Source organism: Herpailurus yagouaroundi, unplaced genomic scaffold (genome assembly GCF_014898765.1).
Source record: "Herpailurus yagouaroundi ecotype Mexico unplaced genomic scaffold, PumYag 215, whole genome shotgun sequence".
In the NCBI taxonomy this organism is placed as follows: domain Eukaryota; kingdom Metazoa; phylum Chordata; class Mammalia; order Carnivora; family Felidae; genus Herpailurus; species Herpailurus yagouaroundi.
The window spans coordinates 7972750-7985041 of NW_024412446.1; the positions used below are offsets into that span (position 1 = coordinate 7972750).

General features: G+C 38.1%; 1 protein-coding gene and 1 non-coding gene across 2 annotated transcripts in view; both read left to right on the plus strand.

Annotated features, from left to right (window-relative positions):
• The window catches only part of EFCAB5 (EF-hand calcium binding domain 5), a 218896-nt gene that overhangs the window by 173334 nt on the left and 33270 nt on the right, over window positions 1-12292 (plus strand). The window contains exon 18 of the mRNA XM_040455093.1: window positions 10267-10556. Coding sequence (XP_040311027.1) covers window positions 10267-10556 — 290 coding nt within the window. The remainder of the gene's footprint in view (window positions 1-10266; window positions 10557-12292) is intronic.
• Window positions 11951-12057, plus strand: LOC121017393 (U6 spliceosomal RNA). Its single transcript, XR_005784738.1, has one exon. It is a non-coding gene; the product is annotated as a U6 spliceosomal RNA (small nuclear RNA).

A 12292-nucleotide genomic window follows, 5' to 3' on the forward strand; every position in this document is an offset into this window, starting at 1 on the left:
CATGCTCATTGCTTCCAGGTCCCTGCTCCCAAGTTTCTCATAGGGAGTGTGTGTGTGTGTGTGTGTGTGTGTGTGTGTGTGTGTACAAAAATTTACATCTGTACATATCTCTGTAAATATCTATTAATATTAAAAGCTGTAAGTTCAAGGCACCTGCCTGGCTCAGTTGGTGGAGCATGTGGCTCTTGATCTCAGGGCTGTGGGTTTGGGGCCCATATTGGGTGTAGAGATTACTTAAAAGTAAAATCTGTAAAGAAAAAAATAACTGTAAGTTCACACTCATACCTCCAAGTCCAAAATAGTAACAGAGTTCATTCTAGTTTTCTCCCTTTTTGTAGCTCTCTTCTTCTCTCTTGCTTGTATTATCCTAAATTTGTTTATTTATCTAATCAGTCCTCTTGTATGGAACTAATCTCCCATCACACTGTCCTCTCCCCCACACTGATGTTCTTTCCTTCTCACTACACTTAAGTCTCAACACCCTGTATTAATCTCCCTTCCCCCAGTTGCCCTCCTTACTCTGCTCAGGCTCTAACATCCCACAACAGATTCCCCCCACACACACCTCACGTGGATGCCTCTCATACATCCCCTTAAGTTCTGGCATTCTGTGACAAGGGACCTTTTCATGTAGATGCTGTCCTTAATCAAACTTCTGATTCCTCATGCTGAGCTAAGTCCTACCTGGAAGACCTCATTTTGCTTGGGTCCTGATTCCCCATGCTGGGCTGTCCCTATACACAGACACCCTCCTCACTCTGTTTATGTTCTGACTTCCAAAATCAAACTGTTCTTCCATTTGGATGCCCTTCTCACTCTTCTCAGGCCTAATACCCCATGTTGGGCATCTACCCCATGTGGGTATCCTCTTCATCCTGCTTGGGTTCTCACACCCCAAGCCAAACCACCTCTGCAGGGCCACCCTCTTCACTCACATAGGCTGAGATTGCCCTTGCACCTGGGTAACATCCTCACCTGCTCAGGCTCTGACAACCCATGCCTATCACTTCCTGAACAATGCCCTCCTTACCCCACCGGATTTCTGCTACCCTATTCTGGGCCACTGGGCTTACTTTGACCAGGAGCAAATGCTTACCATGCCTTACCTCACCAATGGCTTTAGGACCTAATTGTTCAAGAAGGGAAAAGAATAAAAAGAGGAGGAGAAGGAGGAGGAGGAGGAAGAGGAGGAGGAGGAGGAAGAGGAAGAAGAAATGGAAGAGGAAGAACCCACAAGTTAATTTAATTCAAGACTATATCAGTTAGGACCCTTTGAGTTCAAGTAATAGGAAGCCCAGCCTAGAGTGGTTAAACAAAAACAAACAAAAAAAAAAACTTTATTGGTTCATATGATAGAAAAGTCCAGGGCTAGTTCAGAACACAGATTTGGGAATTCAAATAATGACATGAGGACAAGTGTCTGCTTCTTTCTTTTTCTTTTTCAGTCTGATCTTGCTCTTTTCTATGTTTTGACTCATCTTCATACAGCCTTCCCCCTTGTCGAGTCCAGGTACAATCTCACATCCTCCAGTCCAGTGGGAATAAAAAGGAAAATATCCTCTTGCTAGCAAAGAGTTTGGCATTAGTCTGGACTAAACCAACCACTCTGCCTGAAGGAATAGAATGTCCTGGCTGGTTTAGGCCTGAGATGCATGCTACATCTCTAGAACCATGATTGGAATCCTACTCAAACAAACGAAGTGAGATGAGAATGGAGTAATTTCCCCAAAACAAAATTTGGGATACTAGTAATAGAAAGACGAATGGATGTGATAGAGCAAAAATTAACAAAAGTTCACACTACAGGGGAGAAGTTAAGATGACGGAGAAGTAGGGGGACCTGGGGCCTTCTTCATTCTTCAAACACAGCTGTATTGAGGTCAGGTCATTTGGAGCACCCAGGAAATCGATCTGTGGACTGGCAGAAGGATCTCCCTGTTTGGAAGGAGATAGTGTGGCAGGTGCGAGGCTCATTTTAACAGACAAATCAAAGCATGCCTAGTTGAATATCCAAACACTCCCAACTGTAAGCAAGGAGGAGCTCTGTAGAGGACTGACAAGTGGGAAAGAGCAGCCAAAATGCAACAGCAGAGTGTAAACAGCATACATCAAAAAAACTTCCTAAAGTGCCAGGCTCTTGACAGTGTATGACCCCTTTTTAATACAGTATTATTCTCAGGTGAAGGAAACATAGCAAGCTTTCAAAACATGCAAAAGACAGAAACTTAGCCAAAATGACAAGTGGGAGGAATTCTCCTCAAAAGAAAAGTCAAGAAGAAATCACAGCCAGGGACTTGCTCAAAATAGATATAAGCAATATATCTGAAAAAGAATTTAGAGCAATAATCATAAGACTACTAGCTGGGCTTGAAAAAAGCATAGAAGACACCAGAGAAACCCTTCCTGCAGAGCTCAAAGATCTGAAAACTAGTCAGGCTGAAATTAAAAATGCTATAACGGGGTTGCAAAACCAACTGGATATATTCACAATAAGGATTGAAGAAGCAGAGGAGAGAATAAGTGATATAGAAGATAAATTTATGGAAAATAATTAAGCTGAAAAGAAGAGGGAAAGAAAACTAATAGATTACTAAGGGAAATTTAGGGAACTCAGTGATTCTAGAAAGCAAAAACAATATCCATATCATAGGAGTCCCAGAAGAAGAAGAGTGGGAAAAAGAGGCAGAAGGTTTATTTGAACAAATTTTAGCTGAGAACTTCCCTAATTTGGGGAAGGAGATAGGCATTCAAGTCCAAGAAGCACAGAGAATGCCACTCAAAATCAACAAAAATAGATCAATACCATGGCATATTATAGTGAAATTTGAAAATACAAAGATAAAGAGAGAATTCTGAAAGCAGCTAGGGACAAAAGTTCCTTAACCTACAAGGGTAGACACATAAGGTTAGAGGCAGACCTGTCCACTGAAACTTGGCATGCCAGAAGGGAGTGGGAGGAAATATTCAACGTGCTGAATGGGAAAAATATGCAACCAGGAATTCTTTATCTGGCAAGGCTGACATTCAGATTAGGAGAAATAAAAAGAGTTTCCCAGACAAACAAAAACTAAAGGAGTTCATGACCACTAAACCAGCCCTGCAAGAAATTTTAAGGAGGACTCCACAACTCTACAGGTAAAATAATGGCACTAAATTCATGTCTTTCAAAAATCACTATGAATGTAAATGGACTAAATGCTCCGATCAAAAGACAGAGGGTATCAGCATTGATAAAAACAAGACTCATCTATATGTTTCCTACAAGAGCCTCATTTTAGACCTAAAGACACCTTCAGATTGAAAGTGAGGAGATGGAGAACCATCTATCATGCTAATGAACATCAAAAGAAAGCCAGAGTAGCCATACTTATATCAGAAAAACTGGATTTTAAAACAAAGACAATAACAAGAGATGAATAAGGACATTATATCATAATTACGGGGTATATTGATCAAGAAGTACTAACAATTATAGGGGTGTCTAGGTGACTCAGTCGGTTAAGTGTCCAAGTCTTCATTTTGGCTCAGGTCATGATCTCACACTTTGTGAGTTCAAGCCCTGCATCAGGCTCTATGCTGACAGTGTGGAACCTGTTTGGGATTATTGGTCTCCTTCTCTCTCTACCCCTCCCCCAATCTCTCTCTCTCTCTCTCTCTCTCTCTCTCTCTCTCTCTCACACACACACACACACACACACACACTTTCTCTCTCTCTTTCTCTCAAAGTAAATAAATAAACATTTAAAAAAATTTTAAAGACAAAGTACTAACAATTGTAAATATTTCTGCCTCCAACTTGATACACCCAAATATATAAATTAATTAATTAAAAACATAAACTCATTGATAATAATACTAAGAGACTTTAACACTCCACTTACAGAAATGGGCAGATCATCTGAGCAGAAAATCAACAAGGAAACAATGGCTGTGAATGACATTCTGAACCAGATGGACTTAACAGATATATTCAGAACATTTTATCCAAAAGCAGCAGAATACACATTCTTCTCTAGTGCACATGGGACATTCTCCAGAATAAATCACATACTGGGTCACAAACCAGTCCTCAACAAGTACAAAAAGACTGAGATCATACCGTGCATATTTTCAGATCACAACACTATGAAACTTGAAATCAACCACAAGAAAAAACTTGAAAAGCCCTCAAATACATGGAGGTTAAAGAACATCCTACTAAAGAATGAATGCGTTAACCAGGAAATTAAAGAAGAAATAAAGAAATACATGGATGCCAATGAAAATGAAAACATGACAGTCCAAACCCTTTGGGATGCAGCAAAGGCAGTCCTAAGAAGAAAGTATATTACAATTCAGGCCTATCTCAAGATGCAAGAAAGGTTCCAAATCAACAATATAACCTTGCACCTAATTGCTAGAAAAGGAAGAGCAAATAAAGTCTAAAGCCAGCAGAAGAGAAATAATAAAGATTAGAGCAGAAATAAATTATGTAGAAACAGACAAACAAGAAAGTAGAACAGATCAACAAAACTAAGAGCTGGTTCTTTGAAAGAATAAACAAAGTTGATAACCCCCTAGCCAGACCTATCAAAAAGAAAAGAGAAAGGACCCAAATAGATAAAATCACAAACGAAAGAGGAGAGATCACAACCAACACCACAGAAATACAATTATAAGAGAATAAAAGAACACTATTAAAAGCTATATGCCAACGAACTGGACAATAGGGAAGAAATGGATAAATTCCTAGAAATTCACAAACTACCGGAACTGAAACAGAAAGAAATACAAAATTTGAACAGACCCAGCAAAGAAATTGAACCAGTAATCAAAAATGTCCCAACAAACAAGTCCTGGGCTAGATACCTTCCCAGGGGAATCCTATCAGACATTTAAAGAAGAGTTAATACCTATTCTTCTCAAACTGTTCCAAAAAATAGAAATGGGAGAAAAACTTTCCAAATTCATTCTCTGAGGCCAATATTACCCTGATTCCAAAACTAGACAAAGACCCACTAAAAAGGAGAATTACAGGCCAATTTTCCTGATGAACACGAATGCAAAAATTCTCAACAAGATACTAGCAAACTGGATCCAACAATACATTAAAAGACTTATCCACCATGATCAACTGGGATTTATTTCTGTGATGCAGGGCTGGTTCAATATTTGCAAATCAATCAACATGATACACCACACTAATAAAAGAAAGGATAAGAACCACATGATCCTGTCAACAGATGCAGAAAAAGCATTTGACAAAATATACCATCCATGCTTGATAAAAACACTCAACAAAGTAGGGATAGATGGAACATGGCTTAACATCATCAAAGCCACGTATGAAAGACCCACAGCTAATATAATCCTCAATGAGAAAAACTTTCCCCTATGGTTAGGAACAAGACAAGGATGTCCACTCTCACCATTACTATTTAACATAGTACTGGGAGTCTTAGCCTCAGCAATGAGACAACAAAAAGAAATAAAGAGCATAAAAATTGCGAGGAAGAAGTCAGACATTCACTATTTGCAGATAATATGATACTCTGTGTAGAAAACCTGAAAGACTCCACCAAAAATTGCTAGAACTAATACATGAATATAGCAAAGTCGCGGGATATAAAATCAACATGCAGAAATCTGTTGCATTTCTATATGCCAATAATGAAGCAGCAGAAAAAGAAATAGAGGAATCTATTCCATTTGCAATTGCATCAAAAACAATGTTACCTAGGAATAAACCTAACTAAAGAGGTAAAAAATCTGTACTCTGAAAAGTATAAAGAAATTGAAAGGGACACAAAGAAATGGAAAAGAATTCCATGCTCATGGATTGGAAGAACATCATTAAAATGTCTATGCTACCCAAAGCAATCTACACTTATAATGCAATCCCTATCAAAATTACATTATTAGGTATTTACCCAAAGGATACAAAAATACAGATTTGAAAGGGTGCATGCACACCAATGTTTATAGCAGCATTATCAACAATAGCCAAACTATGGAGAGTGCCCAATATCCACTGACTGATGAATGGAAAAAGAAGATGTGGTGTATATATATACAATGTAATATTAGTCATCAGAAGGAATGACATCTTGCCATTTGCAAAGATGTGGATGAAGCTAGAATGTATTATGCTAAATGAAATAACTCAATCAGAGAAAGACAAATACCGTATGATTGCACTCATTTGTGGAATTTAAGAAACAAAGCAGATGAACATATGGAAAGAGGAGGAAAAAAAAAGAAGAGAGGGAAAACAAAACCACAAAAGACTCTTAATGATAGAGAACAAACTGAAAGTTGATGGAGGGAAGTGAGTGGGAGATTGACTCGATGGGTGATGGGCATTAAGGAGGGAACTTGTTTTGATGAGAGCACTGAGTGTTGTATGTAAGTGATGAATTACTGAATTCCACTCCTGAAACTAAATTGCACTGTATGTTAACTAAAATTTAAATAAATTTATAAATAAATAAATAGTATAAACTCAGAAAAAAATCAACAAAAGTCCAACCACAAAAATGAGAAACCTTCATCAGTAGGAGGACCAAAAGTAATAGGCAGTATTTGTTAATTGTCAAACATATGGTATAGAATAGATGCTTGTCTTCCAAAGGAAGGAGATATCGTGGTGGAAGCCTTCTTCAGGAAGGCGAGATTTTGAAATGTAAAGAAGAAGGGTAAATACCCTATGACTTATTAATTTATAATGAATGTCAAAGAAACTTGCACATGCATACCGGAAGACATGTATAGCAAAACACTGGAGACAACCTACATGCCCACTGACAGGAGAATAAATCAATGGTGGTATACACACAGAACGACATAGTATACAGTGGTGAAAATGAATGAATCACAGCTACAGGAACAGCATGGATGGATATGGTAGCATGATGTGGAATAAAAAAGTAAGTCCCGGGGCGCCTGGGTGGCTCAGTCGGTTAAGCGTCTAACTTTGGCTCAGGTCATGATCTCAGGATTCATGAGTTCGAGCCCCGCATCAGGCTCTGTGCTGACAGCTCAGAGCCTGGAGCCTGTTTCAGATTCTGTGTCTCTCTCTCTCTGCCCCTCCCCTGCTCATGCTCTGTCTCTCTCTGTCTCAAAAATAAATAAAAACATTAAAAAAAAATAAGTCCCATAAAACTATATATATATATACATACACACACACACGCACGCACACATATATATATGAACACTCAGTGCTCATCAAAACAAGTGCCCTCCTTAATGCCCATCACCCATTGAGCCAATCTCCCACCCACTTCCCTCCATCAACTTTCAGTTTGTTCTCTATCATGAAGAGTCTCTTGTGGTTTTCAAAAATGAACTATTGGGACCTCATCAAAATAAGGAGCTTCTGCACAACAAAGGAAACAATCAGCAAAACTAAAAGGCAACTGACAGAATGGGAGAAGATATTTGCAAACGACGTATCAGATAAAGGGTTAGTATCCGGAATCTATAAAGAACTTATCAAACTCAACACTCAAAACACAAATAATCCAGTGAAAAAATGGGCAAAAGACATGAATAGACACTTCTCCAAAGAAGACATCCAGATGGCCAACCGACACATGAAAACATGCTCAACATCACTCATCATCAGGGAAATCCAAATCAAAACCACAATGAGATACCACCTCACACCTGTCAGAATGGCAAACATTAACAACTCAGGCAACAACAGATGTTGGCGAGGATGCGGAGAAAGAGGATCTCTTTTGCATTGTTGGTGGCAATGCAAGCTGGTGCAGCCACTCTGGAAAACAGTATGGAGGTGCCTCAAAAAACTAAAAATAGAACTACCCTACGACCCAGCAATTTATCCATGGGATAAGCATTTATCCATGGGATACAGGCGTGCTGTTTCGAAGGGACACATGCACGCCCGTGTTTATAGCAGCACTATCAACAACAGCCACAGTATGGAAAGACCCAAATGTCCATGGATGGATGAATGGATAAAGAAGATGTGGTGTATGTATACAATGGAGTATTACTCAGCAATCAAAAAGAATCAAAAGAAATCTTGCCATTTGCAACTACGTGGATGGAACTGGAGGGTATTATGCTAAGTGAAATTAGTCAGAGAAAGACAAAAATCATATGACTTCACTCATATGAGGACTTTAAGAGACAAAACAGATGAATCTAAGGGAAGGGACACAAAAATAATATAAAAACAGGGAGTGGGACAAAACAGAAGAGACTCATAAATATGGAGAACAAACAGAGGGTTACTGGAGGGGTTGTGGGAGGGGGGGATGAACTAAATGGGTAAGGGGCACTAAGGAATCTACTCCTGAAATCATTGTTGCACTATATGCTAACTAATTTGGATGTAAATTTTAAAAAATAAAAAATAAAATCAAATAAATAAAATAGTAATTTTTTTTTAAAAAGAGTCTCTTGTGGTTTTGTTTCCCTCTCTTCTATTTTTTCCTCCTCTTCCCATATGTTCATCTGCTTTGTTTCTTAAATTCCACATATAAGTGCAATCATATGGTATTTGTCTTTCTCTGATTGAGTTATTTCACTTAGCATAATACATTCTAGCTTCATCCACATCTATGTACATATATATGTGTATATATGTATGTATGTATGTGTGTGTGTGTGTGTATATATATATATATGTATATATATATATATATATATATATATATATATATATATATATATAGTATGATGTCCTTTTCCTGAAATTTACAAATAGGCCAAACTAAACTACATGTTGTTTAGAAGTGCACACACAAACACACACACAATAACACTACTGGGAAAATGAAGGGAAAGATAATGCAAAAGCAAAATCGCAGGTTATTGGTGGGGCTGTGGGGGGGGCAGGGGATGAAACAGGGTAGGAGCATGGAGTAAGATGTGTTATTGCAAATGCTTAAGTTTGGTAGCACATTCATAATTGTACAATTAAAAAAATAGAAGAGATGTGGATGCAGAAGTGTGTAAGGCATTGTCAGGACCATGAGTAGAATGGAGATACTAGGGCAAATAATTTCTATATGGTGTTATGGGTAGATATTATTGGAAAATGAACTGGATCTGTATATGGTAGGACTTTTCCCCCATCTCTTAATTTTTATGTATCTTTAATTTTTAAATTTCAGCATAGTTAACATACTATGTTACATGAGGTTCAGGTGTACAACATAGTGATTCAACTTCTCAATATATTGTGCTATGCTTACCTCAAGTATATCGTCATCTGTCACTGAATATGGTAGGACTTTGAACCAGGGAATTGCATACTGCAAATTGTGTTTATTTTTCATTTTAGTTTTTGTTTTTGCATGTTGATATATTTTTATTCTTTAGAATAATTGGGGAGTGTGTTTATGATTATTTAAATACCATGATTAATAAAAGCCATAAATTTGTCTTAGTGCCTTTGAGGTTCATTCCAGTTGTGTGATATGTATATATGTATGTATGTATGTATGTATGTATGCATGTATGTATTTATTAATTTTTTTATTTAAGTATAACCAACACACAATGTTACATTAGATTTAGGTGTACAACATAGTGATTCAACTTTTCTATCTGTTATGCTATGCTCCCCTCAAGTGTAGATACCATCTGTCACCATACAAAGCTATTAGAATATTATTGACTATATCCCCTATGCTATGTCTTTTATTCCTGTGACTTATTCATTCTATAGCAAGAAGCCTGTATCTCCCACTCCCCTTCACCCTTTTTGTCCATCTCCCCACCCACCTTCCCTCTGGCAACTATCAGTTTGCTCTCTGTATTTATAGGCCTGATTCTGCTTTTTGTTGTAAGTTGTTTTAATTTAATTTTATAAATATGTATTGAGACTTACTATTGGTAATCTAATTATGTATAAAATGACTAACACTGGTTTGGGATTATGGAATTAGGAATGGAGAGGAGGGGCAACAAGATATATTGCCAAAGGCTAACAGGATAGGATTAAGTGGCCTATTGGATATGGAAGGTAAAAAGTAGGGAGGAGTCAGAGTCGACCCTGGAGTTTCATCTGGCTGAGTGGTGGAGTTAAAAAAACAAAACAGAAACAGGGAAGATGACACAGGATATTGTGAGTTCAATACAGGAAGTCACTGTAAGATGTTTCATTAGGCTTTGAGATGCCTTTGATATACCTGGTTTTCCATGGGGAGCAGTTGTCAGGGGCTTCAGTCTGCTATAAAAGGGGAATGAAAATTTCCCCCATAGATAAATGAACTTTTGATTAGTTCTTCATTTTGTGTTTATGTCTTTTAGCTAAACTACACATCCAATTTCCAAAGCCACACCCTGGTCAAGAAGTGAGGATGTCTTCAAAAAATTTTCAGAAATACATACAGTTGGTTGTATCTGAACTCAGGGGCAATGAAGATCATGTTCTGGAAACTGTTGTGGAGTTTCTGATGAATACTTTAGAAAGGAGCCCTACTGAGAACCTGAGGAATTGTGCCAGGCGGAAGTGGCTATACCGAATCCAACATGCTGCAGAGACAAGTGGGGTATCTTTGGAGCCAGTGTACACCGAGACCTTTAAGGCCCTCACCCAGGTATGTTTTTCTAAAGTGAAATATAAGAGGAAAAATTTCCTCCTAGTATGTGATGTTCAATGGTTGCAAAGGGGGAGCACACTAAATTCTCTTGAAAAATTACTGAGTACTGCTATAGATGTTTTGTTCATTCCAAAACATTACAGTGACCCAAAGCCTAGGAAAGACACAACTGGAATGATTGCAGGTTGGGAAGGTAGCAGTAGAGAGGAAAGGTATAAGAGACAGAATTGTGTCTTGGGATTTCTAATTTCATTTGTGCTGAGAGTCAATAAGCTTAGAGAAGACAATAGGCTAATATTGAAAAATACCAGTAAGGAGATGGTACAGGCAGTTCAAGCTACATTTCCCTTGAAAAATGTTTTAGGAGTCAGTTTAAAAAGGAACTATTTAGGGTCGTCTGGGTGGCTTAGTCAGTTGAGCATCCAACTCCTGATTTTGGCCTAGGTCATGATCCCAAGGTCATGGGATCGGACCCTGTGTGGGGTTCTCGCTGAGTATGGAGCCTGGTTAAGACTCTCTCTTTCTCGCTCTCCCTCTGCCCCTCTCCCCTGCTTGCACACACTGTCTCTCTCTTCCTCTAAAACGAAAAAAATTTTAAAGGAACAATTTAAGGGGCACCTAGTTGGCTCAGTCAGTTAAGTGTCTGACTCTTGGTTTCCACTCAGGTCATGATCTCATGGTTCATCAAATCGAGCCCCATGTTGGACTCTGTGCTGACAGCATGGAGCCTGCTTAGGATTCTCTCTCTCCTCTCTCTCTGCCCCTCCCCCCACTTTCTGACTATCTTTCTGTCTCAAAATAAACATTAAAATTTTTAAAAGAAACTATTTAAATCATAAGGCCATTAGGAAGTAGAATCCAATATCACACAATATTTCATTGCACTGCCTAAAAACAAGCTGATACTATTATAGACTCATGTCACTTAAAACACATGACTCTGATGGACCACTGCCCACAGCTTTGCCACCCCCTCAGGCACTCCCAGCTTGCTGCCCCTCCTGGACAGAAACAGCCAGCATGGCTGCGATAGATAGATATACATATAGATATATAGATATATAGACATATAGATATAGATAGACAGACAGATAGATAGATGTCACAGATTCCACTAGTCCAGGGAACTTGGAGCCATTCAGCTCAATTAAATAGCAACACTTAATTAATGGATTCATCAACTGAATGGCTGAATTTTCCAATGTACTTTGAAATGGTGTGACCAGGAGCAGAAGACCAATCTAGAAAAACAATTATTACTCCAACTTGCTTCAGAGGTCTGTGGTACCCTAAGATAAATCTTACTACATTTGCTAGTTACTCTATGGATCTTTTATGTAGAAAAGGAAGAATAAAGGCAAAAGAAAAAAAATACATGAAAAGTAAACCTAGTGCTTGCTTCAGCAGCACATACACTAAAATTGGAACAATACAGAGAAGATTAGCATGGCCCCTGCTCAAGGATGTCATGCTAATTTGTGAAGCATTCAATATTTTTCCAAAAATGAAAAGAAAAAACAAAGCAAACCCAAATATATAGAAAGGGAAGGCAAAAATCAAGGAAAACATTTGTAATGTCCCCAAATTATGGACATGCTCAATAATGTGTCAACACAATATTGTTAATAACATAATAATATTTTAGGTACAGAGAATTTTCTGTTATTTTAGTTAGAAATAGTAGTTGCATAAACTCTGAAATCTGAGACCCCAAGAAATTTTTTCCTGGCATA